At 34.0% G+C, this 11935-nt stretch overlaps 1 protein-coding gene across 1 annotated transcript; it reads left to right on the top strand.

Moving 5' to 3' along the window:
- Positions 1-1390: 1390 nt before the first annotated feature.
- On the top strand, positions 1391-10778 carry SYT4 (synaptotagmin 4). The gene is made up of 4 exons (XM_036824075.1): positions 1391-1650; positions 4501-5315; positions 7018-7138; positions 8536-10778. Exons 1-4 carry the CDS (start codon positions 1617-1619, stop codon positions 8841-8843), a joined length of 1278 nt encoding a protein of 425 aa, XP_036679970.1. The 5' UTR covers positions 1391-1616; the 3' UTR covers positions 8844-10778.
- The last annotated feature ends 1157 nt before the right edge of the window (positions 10779-11935 follow it).

Raw genomic sequence — 11935 nt, 5'->3', positions numbered from 1 at the left:
AATTGATATTTATTCATAGGGACAATCTCACCAGTGCATGCAAAATCAAGAAAGCAAGTAATCTGAATTAAATGGAAAGATGAGGACAGAAAAACAGATTTTGCCAATGAAAAATTTGAATACAGTAATTTAGTTTGTATGTTTTCATAGCAGGAAGATATAAGCTAAAGAAAAAATCTGTTAGAAGAATGTTAAAATGCCAAGTAGGTGGGAGTGAGTAGAAAAGGAAAGAAGAGGGACTTAGGTTTATAAAATTTTCCATGATGTAAAAGACTGAAGCCAATTTCTCCCCAGACACAGTCCTGACGTTCAGAGCAGCTGCTTGCCAGTATGCAGGAAACTGTCACTTGTACAGTAGCTTTATGGACTCACCCCATACCCATTCTTCCCCCATCCCAGCACGCACTGAATGTCATTTGCTCACTGAGCTCCAGAGAAGAGGAATTCGTTGTGGACCACTAATTGAAAGTTGAAGTCACAGCCTCATTTCTCTTCTCTGGAAAATTGCTAATGCTTGTTTTAAAAAGTCACAGTCTTCAGACTAAAATTAATCAGAATCTGACACCGTATTTTCCGACTTCCTCAACCCTGGGAATATCATCAGTTCAGAAAAAATATGTTTTCCTTTGAAAATAACCAATAATTATCAATGTCATTTTAGATTTTGGTATGATTCTTGTAACTATTTTGCACAAACATATTAGACTTTTATCCAGAAATGACATTCCAAAAACAATCTCATTATATGTAAAAGTCAAAACTGTGAGTTGGAATACACAAGAGATTATTCCCATCTGTCCCTAAGTACTTTAAGTGGTCCAATGTCAGATATTAAAAGAAGAGAGCTAAGAGACAGATTGAGCAACAGAATCAACAAAATGTTTAGAGTAATAATTTATTAGAAAATAAGTGATAATAATGGGAAAACTGTTATCTTATTTCAAATGGATCAATGTGCAGTGAGTTTTTTTCTAATATAAGTATAATATATCAAACAAAAATTTAAATAGCAAGAAAATATAGATTTGCATTTTACAGTGGATCACTGATGCAGAAATTTCTCTCTTTTTACTCTTTCCTCAAATCGCCTCTGTAAATTATATTATTCTGATAACATAGACACATTTTTACTGATCTAGATGATCAGATTTTATATCAGGAATTGACATTGATGAGTTTCGAGACATCTCTATGTACCTCTGAGCCCTCACAGAATAGCAAACGTAGTCCAACAGTTAAAATAATTGATGAATGTGTGTTGAATTCTCAGGAGGGAAGGGAAGAAGAAAGAATGAAGGGTAGAGGAGAGGCTTGGAGGAGGGAGGTGCTGATTTCAACCCTGTAGCGTCAGGATTGCGTCAATTCGGGTTTCAGCCACCTCTAGAGTCTCGGAAACAAGCGTCTCTGAAGAGCCAAAACAGGAAGAGGGGTGGCAAATCACTGTGCGAGGGCGAGTGGACCTCCCTCTTTGCCTCCTCCCTATTCCAGGCTTAGGTCCCCTGTGCTTTGCGCCGTTGTTTTCAGCATTAGGAAAAGCCCTGTCGCTTCACATCCAGGCAAGTGAACCAAGCTAGGGAGTTTCCGTTCAGCACCTCGGACAGAATACGCAGCAAAAAATGGCTCCGATCGCTACCAGCCGGGAAGAATTTGGTAAGCAAGTTACTCCGCTTATAACTGCGGTTGTTCCTTAAATACTCTGGGGTGAGGTATGTGTGTGTGTGTGTGTGTATGTGTGTGTGTGCGCGTGTGCGTGTGTGTGTTCGCGGGATGTTGAGCATAAATTTCCCAGGTAGGAAAATGAGAACTGTTAAAGGGCAATAGTGGCTTATCTCTGTGGTTTCTCCCTTCCTTGATATCTTTCTCCTTAAAATTGCTTTCTGCCAGGGCGATTTTACATCCAAGAAGTTCCTAATCATTCAGGTAGCCCTGTAAATTGCAGCGCGCTCTAAGTAAAGAGGTCTGTTTGCTTGTTGGTTTCATTAATTCTGCAGGTGATTTTTATTTGTACGTAAACCTGTATTTAACTTATTGGGGGAAGCCAGATGTTTCTGTGATTACATAAGGGTTTGATCTTGGTATAAAATAACTTGAACATTGGGCATTTAGGCTGTATATTTTATTGCAGAGTGTACCATAAGGTATTTTTTTCTCTGCTATGTTTTTCTTGTATCCTTGAAATATGTTGCTAGCGAAAGACACAGAATCCTATGATACTAGGGTTAAAGGGATATTCAAAATTAACTAGCTGAGCCAATTCCATTTCACAGGTGAGGTAACTGGAGCCCAGAGAGATAAGGGAAATGTTGCAAGTCAGTTAGCTAAAAGGTACTGGAAACTATACTTAGGACTTATATTTTCCTGTTCAATTTCCCTTTTCCTATACCAGATTTTTAGCACCATTGCTCTCCCCTTTTTCAGTAAAAAAAAGAAAAGGAAAAAAAATCAGATATACTTCTTCAAATAGAAAAGTAGTATTTTTAGGTCCCGTTATATTCCAAAGGCAAGAGATTTGAGTTTTACTTTACATGTATTCGGAAATATCAGGGAATTTGTAGAAGTTTGTTATGAAACTGAGTGAAATGACTGAGATCTTTGCTCTCATAAGCTTAGGAGCTTAACAGTAGAGAATACACAGGGAGTAGATGAGCCCTTCTATATTATATTGAATATTTTGCCATTTGACATAAATATTAAATACAGAAAATTTGTGATATTATATTCAGAAATGAATTTCACAGCTGTCCATTTGAGTGATTGAGTTTATATTGTTGTGATATGATATGTATTCCCAATTTCTGATTTGAAAATCAGAAAAATATTTGAATACTGAGGAATTTTCAGAGGCTATGTTAGTTAAAAATATGTTCTAGTGTTGGCATTGTTTATTTAGGAAAAAAATTATTTTCTATTCCTTTTTAAAAAATTATTCTTCCTGCATTGACTAAAGAATCAAGAATAGTTCATGACTTTGCTTTTGCTCCCTGGCCTTGGATTGTTAGGTAGTCCAGGAGTGTTTTTTGTTTTTTTTTTTTTTCTCCCCACAAAGACTTAAATAGAAGGAAAAATTGAAAAGCTGGTACTAAGTTTAGCTGGTGATCTTTAGCTCTCACCTCATTCTTCTTCTGCAGCATTCCCTGTTTTTTCTATCTGGGAAATTCAAAGTTCACCTCTACACAATTCAGTTCTTTGATATAATCAAACTACAGAATTTTTTATTGTTGTATTTGCTTTTTTATGTTCTTAGGCATTTTTGCTCTTGTCATTTCTTAATCTTATATTATTTGAGTTCAGTTTTGTGATTATGAAGTAGATAGGCAGAAGTTTGGGGGATTGGGGAGGGGAGAAACAAAAGATTGTTCTTTCAGGGTTAGTTAAACAAGCCTTAACCCTTTCCTGACTGGAACTGTTAACTTTATTATTCACTATTTGGGATTAAAAAATAGACTGGAATGGAGCTAAAGGCAGATATTATTACATTAATTATATTAGTTTTGATTATATTAAACATTGACTCAACTGATGCAATGTGTCCAGATATAGTAATACTGCTTTTACTTACATAGTGTTACTTATTATTGGTTGGAGAATATACTTACATATGGAACAGGGTGAGCTTCATGCATAATCAGTGTTACCTAATGTCAATAATTTAACGTGCCCTCATTCAAGGAACAAATGCTGGTTTCAATTTGATTGCCATTTACCATGTGGAAATGTGCTAGGAAAAAAATCAGTTATGGATAAAATTGAACTCTAAATTATCTCTACGCACTCTTCTCATTACATGTTAAAGAATGATAATTCATTTATAACCATTGTTTGGGTTTTATCCTATTTAGGTAATTAATTTGTATTTTGGATAATTCAGTGTTTGAAGAATTTTGGGTCAGCATATGAGTTTGTAGTCTTATAAGTTGTATACTATTAATAAACTGTTCATATATTTTTGTTCTTTTTTCCCTAATGTGTGTACATTTCTTTTACCACTGTTCTGTAATTTGGATGGAAATTATTAATGACTTTGTGACAATTGCAGATAATTTTCCATAATTTCTGTCAGTATTTGAAGAATATGCACTTAGAGCTACATAGTAAGAATTGGTACTTCTGGAAACCCTCAAAATGTCAATGAAAACATAATGAAATTAGTACTGACTCATTATGCTGTAGTTGACTCATGTTATCTGAGAAAACGAAGGTAGGTCAGGGTCATTTAGCATTCTCCCATCCCTGGCCCAGGCCCAGTTTCATCTTTTCATTTTATTTGTGAAAAATTACTACAATGAAGGATTTTCTATCTTACTGCATTTATTATTTATGTGTTATATATGTGTTTATTCCTGAAAGTGACATGAAATAGGTACATAATTCACCCAGAACAGTTGGAAAGCAATTCAATTTGTACAACCTACAGCAACTGCCAGCTTTAGGATGCTTTTCAAATAGGGTGTCTCCAACTCTGCCCAATTAATGCATGTTATTGGTCATTTGATTTTTCAGATGAAATTCCCACAGTGGTGGGGATCTTCAGTGCATTTGGCCTGGTCTTCACAGTCTCTCTGTTTGCATGGATCTGCTGTCAGAGAAAATCATCCAAATCTAACAAGACTCCTCCATATAAGTTTGTGCATGTGCTAAAGGGAGTTGATATTTACCCTGAAAACCTAAACAGCAAAAAGAAGTTTGGAGCAGATGAGAAAAATGAAGTAAAGAATAAACCAGCTGGGCCAAATAATTCTTTGCGTCTTGATCTTGAGAAGAGAGATCTAAATGGCAATTTTCCCAAAACAAACCTCAAAGCTGGCAGTCCTTCTGACGTGGAGAATGTGACCCCAAAGCTCTTTTCAGAAGGGGAAAAAGAGGCAGTTTCCCCTGATAGCTTAAAGTCCAGCACTTCTCTTACTTCAGATGAGAAACAAGAGAAGCTGGGAACCCTCTTCTTCTCCTTAGAGTATAACTTTGAGAAGAAAGCATTTGTGGTAAATATTAAAGAAGCCCGTGGCTTGCCAGCCATGGATGAGCTGTCGATGACCTCTGATCCATACATCAAAATGATGATTCTCCCAGAGAAGAAGCATAAAGTGAAAACCAGAGTTCTGAGAAAGACCTTGGACCCAGCTTTTGATGAGACCTTTACATTCTATGGAATACCCTACACCCAGATCCAAGAGTTGGCCTTGCACTTCACAATCTTGAGTTTTGACAGGTTTTCAAGAGATGATATAATTGGAGAAGTCCTTATTCCTCTCACAGGAATTGAATTAACTGATGGAAAAAAGTTAATGAACAGAGAGATTACCAAGAGAAATGTTAGGGTAATTCATTTTTAGTGCTTAACATATTTATAAACAATCTTTTTGTAGCTTTTTTGTATCTAGGGAATTTTTATTAAAATGATGTCTTATACATATCATCTTTACGATGTTTAACTATTATTAATCATAATCAAATGAGGAGCAGGGGGATAGAGTAGATGAAAGAAATTTTAACCCACAACTGAAATGCATAAAGTATCTTAATGATATAAAATAAAGAGGAACCCTTTATGGATTTATTTAAATATCATTTATATAAATATTTTTATTAATTTCTGTCACAAGTATTTTGACTACGATTGCCACTAAAATGCAGACAAATATTTCTTACTCATAAGAAAGTTAAAAATATATTTCAATGTCAACATAATTGAATTTGAAATTCAAATTGAAATTGAAAATTAAGTCAGTTCATTTTGAGTATTTGAAGTTCTAGTGACTTTTCATAGAATTGCTTTTTAAGGAAGAGATATCTCATTATATTGAATTACAAATATTCACCTTTATGTTGTATAACAGGAAGTGAGTTACTCTGCCTTTACAGTTACGCTACTTTGGTAGTTCTGGAATTATTAGAAAATGATAAGACATCAATTAATCAAATTTAAATGTATTTTCCCTTTAAATATGGAGCTCATTTGATTCCAATTGTTGTATTTCAGAATAACTGGTGTCTATAAAGCATAATTTTATAGAATACCATAAAGTTTGTTTTGACCACATCCTCACCTTTTTCTGTTGAAATTAATGAAAGTCAAGATCCAGAAATATTAAGTAGTTTGAGTCACCTGTTTAGTGGCACAGTGGGAATAAAGATTTGTTCCCTACTCTTATTCTTCTTGGAGTGCTTATTCATACAGTTACCCCATGTCAGCTTTTATATAAATATATATTGAAGTTTTAGGAGCTCTGGGCAACCATCATTCTTAGTTATACCAAGTTTACTTTTTGTGACTTTCAGTTAGAACTTGTACTTTGAGTTCTTGGTCATCTTATCTAATGTTAAAGTAAAAATAAGACCTAAGTGTTATGCAAAGAAAAACCCTATGATACTGTTCAAAGACAAAGCACTAAATATTCTGAATCAATTCTCTCCAATACTTAATTCATTCCTTGGATTAAAGGAGGACTCTGGGTGGGGTGGGGGAAGAGAATTTTAACTCCATCAGTCCTCTGGGCTAAGAGAGTGGTGGCTGTCAGACTAAATTTCAGGTTTTCTGAATTCAAATTCTAATAATGTCTGAGCTAAAGAATTTGAAATCAAATCAAACTTAACATGAGTAATTTTACCATATACAGATCCATTCAAATAATTAGATAATTTTCATTACCATTAATAACTTCAAAAAGTGGAGAGTTAATTAAAAAGCAAAAACTAAAAATACCTCTGTGTAAGATACATTTTAAATATCCCCCTTTAAAACATTTCTAGTAATGGGTGTGGCTAACTCATTAGGAATTTTAACATTCTGTAGTACCTAAAAAGACCACAAGATGGCAGGTAGTTGTTTTAGAAGGTGATGGTACTGCACAAAAGCTTTTACTTACTCTTTGATTCTTTAGCATATTAAAGTAAAATAAGTAGGAAAATTACAGTTAAATAACAATGCTATTATAGTGATTTAAAAATGTTAATATAAGTATAAATTTCAAAACTAAAGAATAATAAAAACATATTTATATCATATCTCTCTTTGTTTAGAAGTCTTCAGGACGTGGTGAGTTACTGATCTCTCTCTGCTATCAGTCCATCACAAATACTCTCACTGTGGTTGTTTTAAAAGCTCGGCACCTGCCTAAATCTGATGTATCTGGACTTTCAGGTAAGAATGCTTTTGAAAAACGCAGGCTCAGTGTAGAAATGAGCAATATATTAGGCAAAATAGTTAATAACTAACATTGGGCTATGATGTAGATTCACCCTTTATTCACAATCACAAGTTATGTGATTGTTTTTCTGTTTCTCATTTTATGGTATAAAAGTGTGAGCCAAGGCCATTATCAAGAAGAAGAAAACTGCATAGTTCTAAGATCCAAAACAAAGCTAGTATGTGATAGATGTCGGACTGAATGGAGTTGAAGCAGAAAGCAGTAATAAATGCAGAAGTGAGGCCATTGCCGAAAACACAGTGATGGAAATAAAATTAAGTTTTAGGAAAAGTTCTTAATTTTACTATTTTAAATGAGCCTGCCTACCCTTACATTTCTATTATTTTTATTATCTTTCCTTTAATTCCTTATGTGTCTGGTGTCTGCTTTAAGAATTAGCTTTTAGTTTTGTGACTAATTTTTACTAAAAAAACAAACAAACAAAAAATGAAACTTTGCTGTATAGTACAATGAGAAAGAGCACATGACCTATGGTTTAAAACGATCTGAATTCAAATCCTAGCCCTTCCATTTCTTAGCATAGTAACATTGGGTATGTTTTTTAAACTGTATACAAACTGGATATAATAGTACTTACCTTAAAGGGGATTATGAGGTCTGGAAATATATATTTCATTAATTATCATCCAATGCTATTATTAGTTGTAGTTTTATTATTAGATAATGGAGGTTAAAAGCATGGTCTTAAAGATTTAGGTTAGGAAGTTAAAATGAACTCATGCAACCAGAAAAGGGCAAAATAATATAATTAAATGTGTGATAAAGTAGTATGATCTTAAAATTCACAGGATACAGGTGACACAGGAAAGATCAATACTGGGTAACAGGAAACAAACACAGTAAGTGGTTAAAGAACCACAAAAAAATTAAAGCCAAAAAAGGCATTGCCATTGTGAATTCTAAATGCACATTCCCCCATTCAAAAGAGAAAGCAGCACATGCTCAGAGAATTAGTGAGATTTATCCAAAGTCATACAACTCAGTAAGGATAGATGTTGTGTACTATTTTTTCCTTCTATTCCATTCTCTGGAATGAATTATTAGTAATCAGAATGTGTCATTAGAACATTCTATTTTCTTCCCCTTTATGTTATCTCTTCATCCTTCCATTACAGTTCTTTCCCGTCCTCCACTATCTCTTATGTTGTACATTCTTACTTATTTTCAATTTATTGACAATAGAGAAGCCAAGCTTTAACCATGTTTTCACTTTGTTCTGACTCATTTTCATAATAATCACATTTTATTAGCATCTCTAAGGCACCATTATCTTGAGATCGGCTTTCCTGCCAAGTTTTGTCAATACAATGTGTGTTGTTTCTCATTGCAGATCCCTATGTCAAAGTGAACCTGTACCATGCCAAAAAGAGAATCTCCAAAAAGAAGACTCATGTGAAGAAATGCACCCCCAACGCAGTGTTCAATGAACTGTTTGTCTTTGACATTCCCTGTGAGGGTCTTGAAGAGATAAGTGTTGAATTTCTGGTTTTGGATTCTGAAAGGGGATCCCGAAATGAGGTGATTGGGCGGTTGGTCCTGGGAGCAGCAGCAGAAGGAGCCAGTGGAGAACACTGGAAGGAGATTTGTGACTATCCCAGGAGGCAAATTGCCAAGTGGCATGTGCTCTGTGATGGTTAGCATCCTAGCCATGATGAGTTGGAACTTAATGATTTTTACTAGGCAAGGAGAAATTTTCTTTCTTTTTTTTTTCTGATACATGATTGCAAGCTTATGAAAGCTTTTTTGTTGTTGTTGTTAGAAATGGATTGAATTATCAGACCAGAAAGTAACTGTAAATGTGTATTATGATAATTTACTCTTTATTAGAGAAGTTGGATAAATTTTCATAAGATATTCAATTTCCCCTGCAGGTTACCAGTTATATAAATAATAGTAGCCAAGCATTTTAGGAATACTGCTCTGCATTCCCGAGTTATGGCTGTGGTGATGATCTCATTGGAACATGTCGCTGGAAGTCAGTGTGGTTGTTAGGATTTAGAAATGAAAAGCATGTCTTCTCTTATGAAAATTCATCCATTGTTAATCAACTGGGGAAATCAATTTTTCTTTAAACCCAAAGATATTAAAGAAATGTTCTCTAGATCGTTTTATTATGTCATGTGCAAATGGTTGTCCTGCATATAAAAGTATATGATTATTTCTTTTTGGTCTGTAATTATTTGACACAATTTTATCATAAGAAGGGTAAGTTAGGTTTGTTGAAAAAAAAAAATAAAACAGTCAACAAAATGAGAAATCATTTTATCAAAGGGCTGAGTTGAGAATACTATAGCCGAAATATGCTTTCCCCTCTCTAAGTTTACATGTGAGTCAAAAATAAAATATAATCTCACATAAGAACCATGGCCTTGAATTATTCACTGCTTGTGACAAATGTCAATGTGGCCTAAGAAAGCCCTATATACTTTTTTGAAGTTGCTGAGTTAGCTAGTGGGTAAAGAAATAAACTTCAGTGAGAAATCCAGTTAGAAATGCATTTTCTTATAGGAAATATGTATAGTATGCAAGTGTACATTCAAGGTTATCCCTTGAACACATAAAGGGCATGGGTAACCAAGTCTTCATTCAGCTTGTTCTCTCCCAGAGAGGACTAAGCTACTATTTGAAAAGAAATGAAGACAAAAAAGTTGTGAAGTTGTAATCATTGCTGGATAGAAAATGTTACTTAACCCAACAAACTAATAAAAAATAGTTACACGGCAAGCCTAATATACTTTATATATGTTCATACATAATATATTTAGGCTGTCAAATTAGCACAAGTATGTTTCACTGTCTTTTCTAGGCTAATTTGTCTTGAGCTGTTGTCTGTTGACCAGTTTATAAACCTGTATCTTATACCACTTTCCAGTGCCAGGGCTCTGAAATTCATTAAAAATCCATTAAACCTTGTGATTATTTGGAAAGAATTTACTTGAGGTAATGTCACTGTATTTGAGTTTTTAGAAAAGTATGAGTGAAACTCAGGTACAGTTGAATTTTAAATATGCAAGTTAGAAAAGAAGTCTACTGAAAAACTTACATTTTGAGTCAGGTTTTGTGTCAGTGTTCTAGCAGTTTTTGAGAATGTGTTTGATACCACAGTGTTTGTAAAATCTATGACAAGGCATTTTCAAAACAACTTATACATGCTTTTTTATGATTATGCCTAATGTAAAGAAAATGTTTTACACTCTATATACAAAGATTGAAATCAACCTCTCTTCTTGTGCTTTAAGATGATTTGGGGATTAAACAAGAATATTCTCCAATCATCATCTTCATGCCATCACAAAGTCAACTCACAGCATCTTGGTCCACTCAGTATTTCTGTGAAAGCAATGTGAAATGAATTGTAGTCAGTATATGGTTTGGGGGAGTCATATGGCCTTTTAATGTTTGTATATTTGGTATCATGGGTCAAGGAAGATAATATATTTTGGAGCTCTGAAACATTGTAAGAAGTCAACCCTAAGTATCCGTCAGAGCTTCTAGAAGTTAATGATGGTACCAAGGAAAGTATTGTTGTTGGAGGAGGGAGGTTTTTTTTTTTTTTTAGGAGAACAATGAAACCAACAACAAATAATTACAAAATTACAATAACTAATTTGTAAATAGTTTTTAGTTCTTAAAATTTAAAGTGTTTTTCGATGTGAAAAGTTGAGTAAAACTATTTGCAACTGCTGTTAAGAAAAGAAAGAAGAAAAACTAGAAAGGAATTGAAACAGGCAGGGGCATAGTGATCTCATCATCTTCTGAAAATTGTACTGTTTTATATTGTATTACAATATCTGTGTGAATATCTTGAATTCTGTTACACATTCTGCCCTGTATTAAACATGTAAATTAACTGTTTGTCTGAATAGTCAATCTAACCACCCTAATGGGGAGGTATCCATATTTGAAGAACTGTGTAACTCAGTAACTGATTTGTTCTGATGTTGTAACTTAATAGAAGTGATTTGGGAGGAAGCATGGTATATGAGATGGTGTCTGTTCTTTCGTGCCAGCTCTGTATGATGTTTGTAAGATCATGTTATAAGACATGAATAAATGGCTGCTTTTGACCAACCCATTCAACTTAAAGTTTTCTGTTAATGGATTCTCTTATTCCTTTCTAAGCTCTCGAGTTTCCTTAATAGATCATCTGGCATATATTAAGAAACATAAAGATTCAACACCAAGATCTTCCACATATCTTGTTGTATTTTGCTTAATCCTCATAACACTCATGCAGGAAAGATATTATCCCTATTCAGAAGCAAAACCTGAGACTCAAGGAGCTTTGGCAGTTGACTCAAGTACACACGGATGGTATGTGAAAAGATTTCATTGCATACCTCACTCTTCTCTCTATGCCAGGCCACTCTCCTCCAGGGATCCTCATCAATTGGCTCTGCTAGATTCTTAAAATGGTTCATGCCCACATTCTTGGACTTCCCCTTTCTATATTGTGGTCACTTTTCCATATTTTATTTACCATTTTTAAAAACATCTTTATTGGATTATAATTGCTTTACAATTGTGTGTTAGTTTACCATTTTCACCATTTTCCATCACAACTTTTAATTTACTCTTCCTTTTATTGTCTTTCATGATCTTCTTTCTCACTTTAGTCTCTTTCATTACCTATTTTATATTACTGTCTTTTATTTTCTTTTTCATTTTTCCTATATCCTTTCATTGGATAGATTTATTTACTAAAATGGAGTTGAAATGGAAGTCTTTAT

The sequence above is a fragment of the Balaenoptera musculus genome, chromosome 14 (assembly GCF_009873245.2).
Source record: "Balaenoptera musculus isolate JJ_BM4_2016_0621 chromosome 14, mBalMus1.pri.v3, whole genome shotgun sequence".
Taxonomy (NCBI): Eukaryota; Metazoa; Chordata; class Mammalia; order Artiodactyla; family Balaenopteridae; genus Balaenoptera; species Balaenoptera musculus.
This window is presented reverse-complemented; position numbering and strand designations above follow the sequence as displayed.

Excerpts from the sequence above, each read along its gene's own strand:
- SYT4 (XM_036824075.1), top strand. The coding sequence starts at position 1,617 with ATGGCTCCGATCGCTACCAGCCGGGAAGAATTTG. Across the intron at positions 5,316-7,017 it reads TTACCAAGAGAAATGTTAGG|AAGTCTTCAGGACGTGGTGA; the intron begins GTAATTCATTTT and ends CTCTTTGTTTAG. Across the intron at positions 7,139-8,535 it reads TGATGTATCTGGACTTTCAG|ATCCCTATGTCAAAGTGAAC; the intron begins GTAAGAATGCTT and ends TTCTCATTGCAG.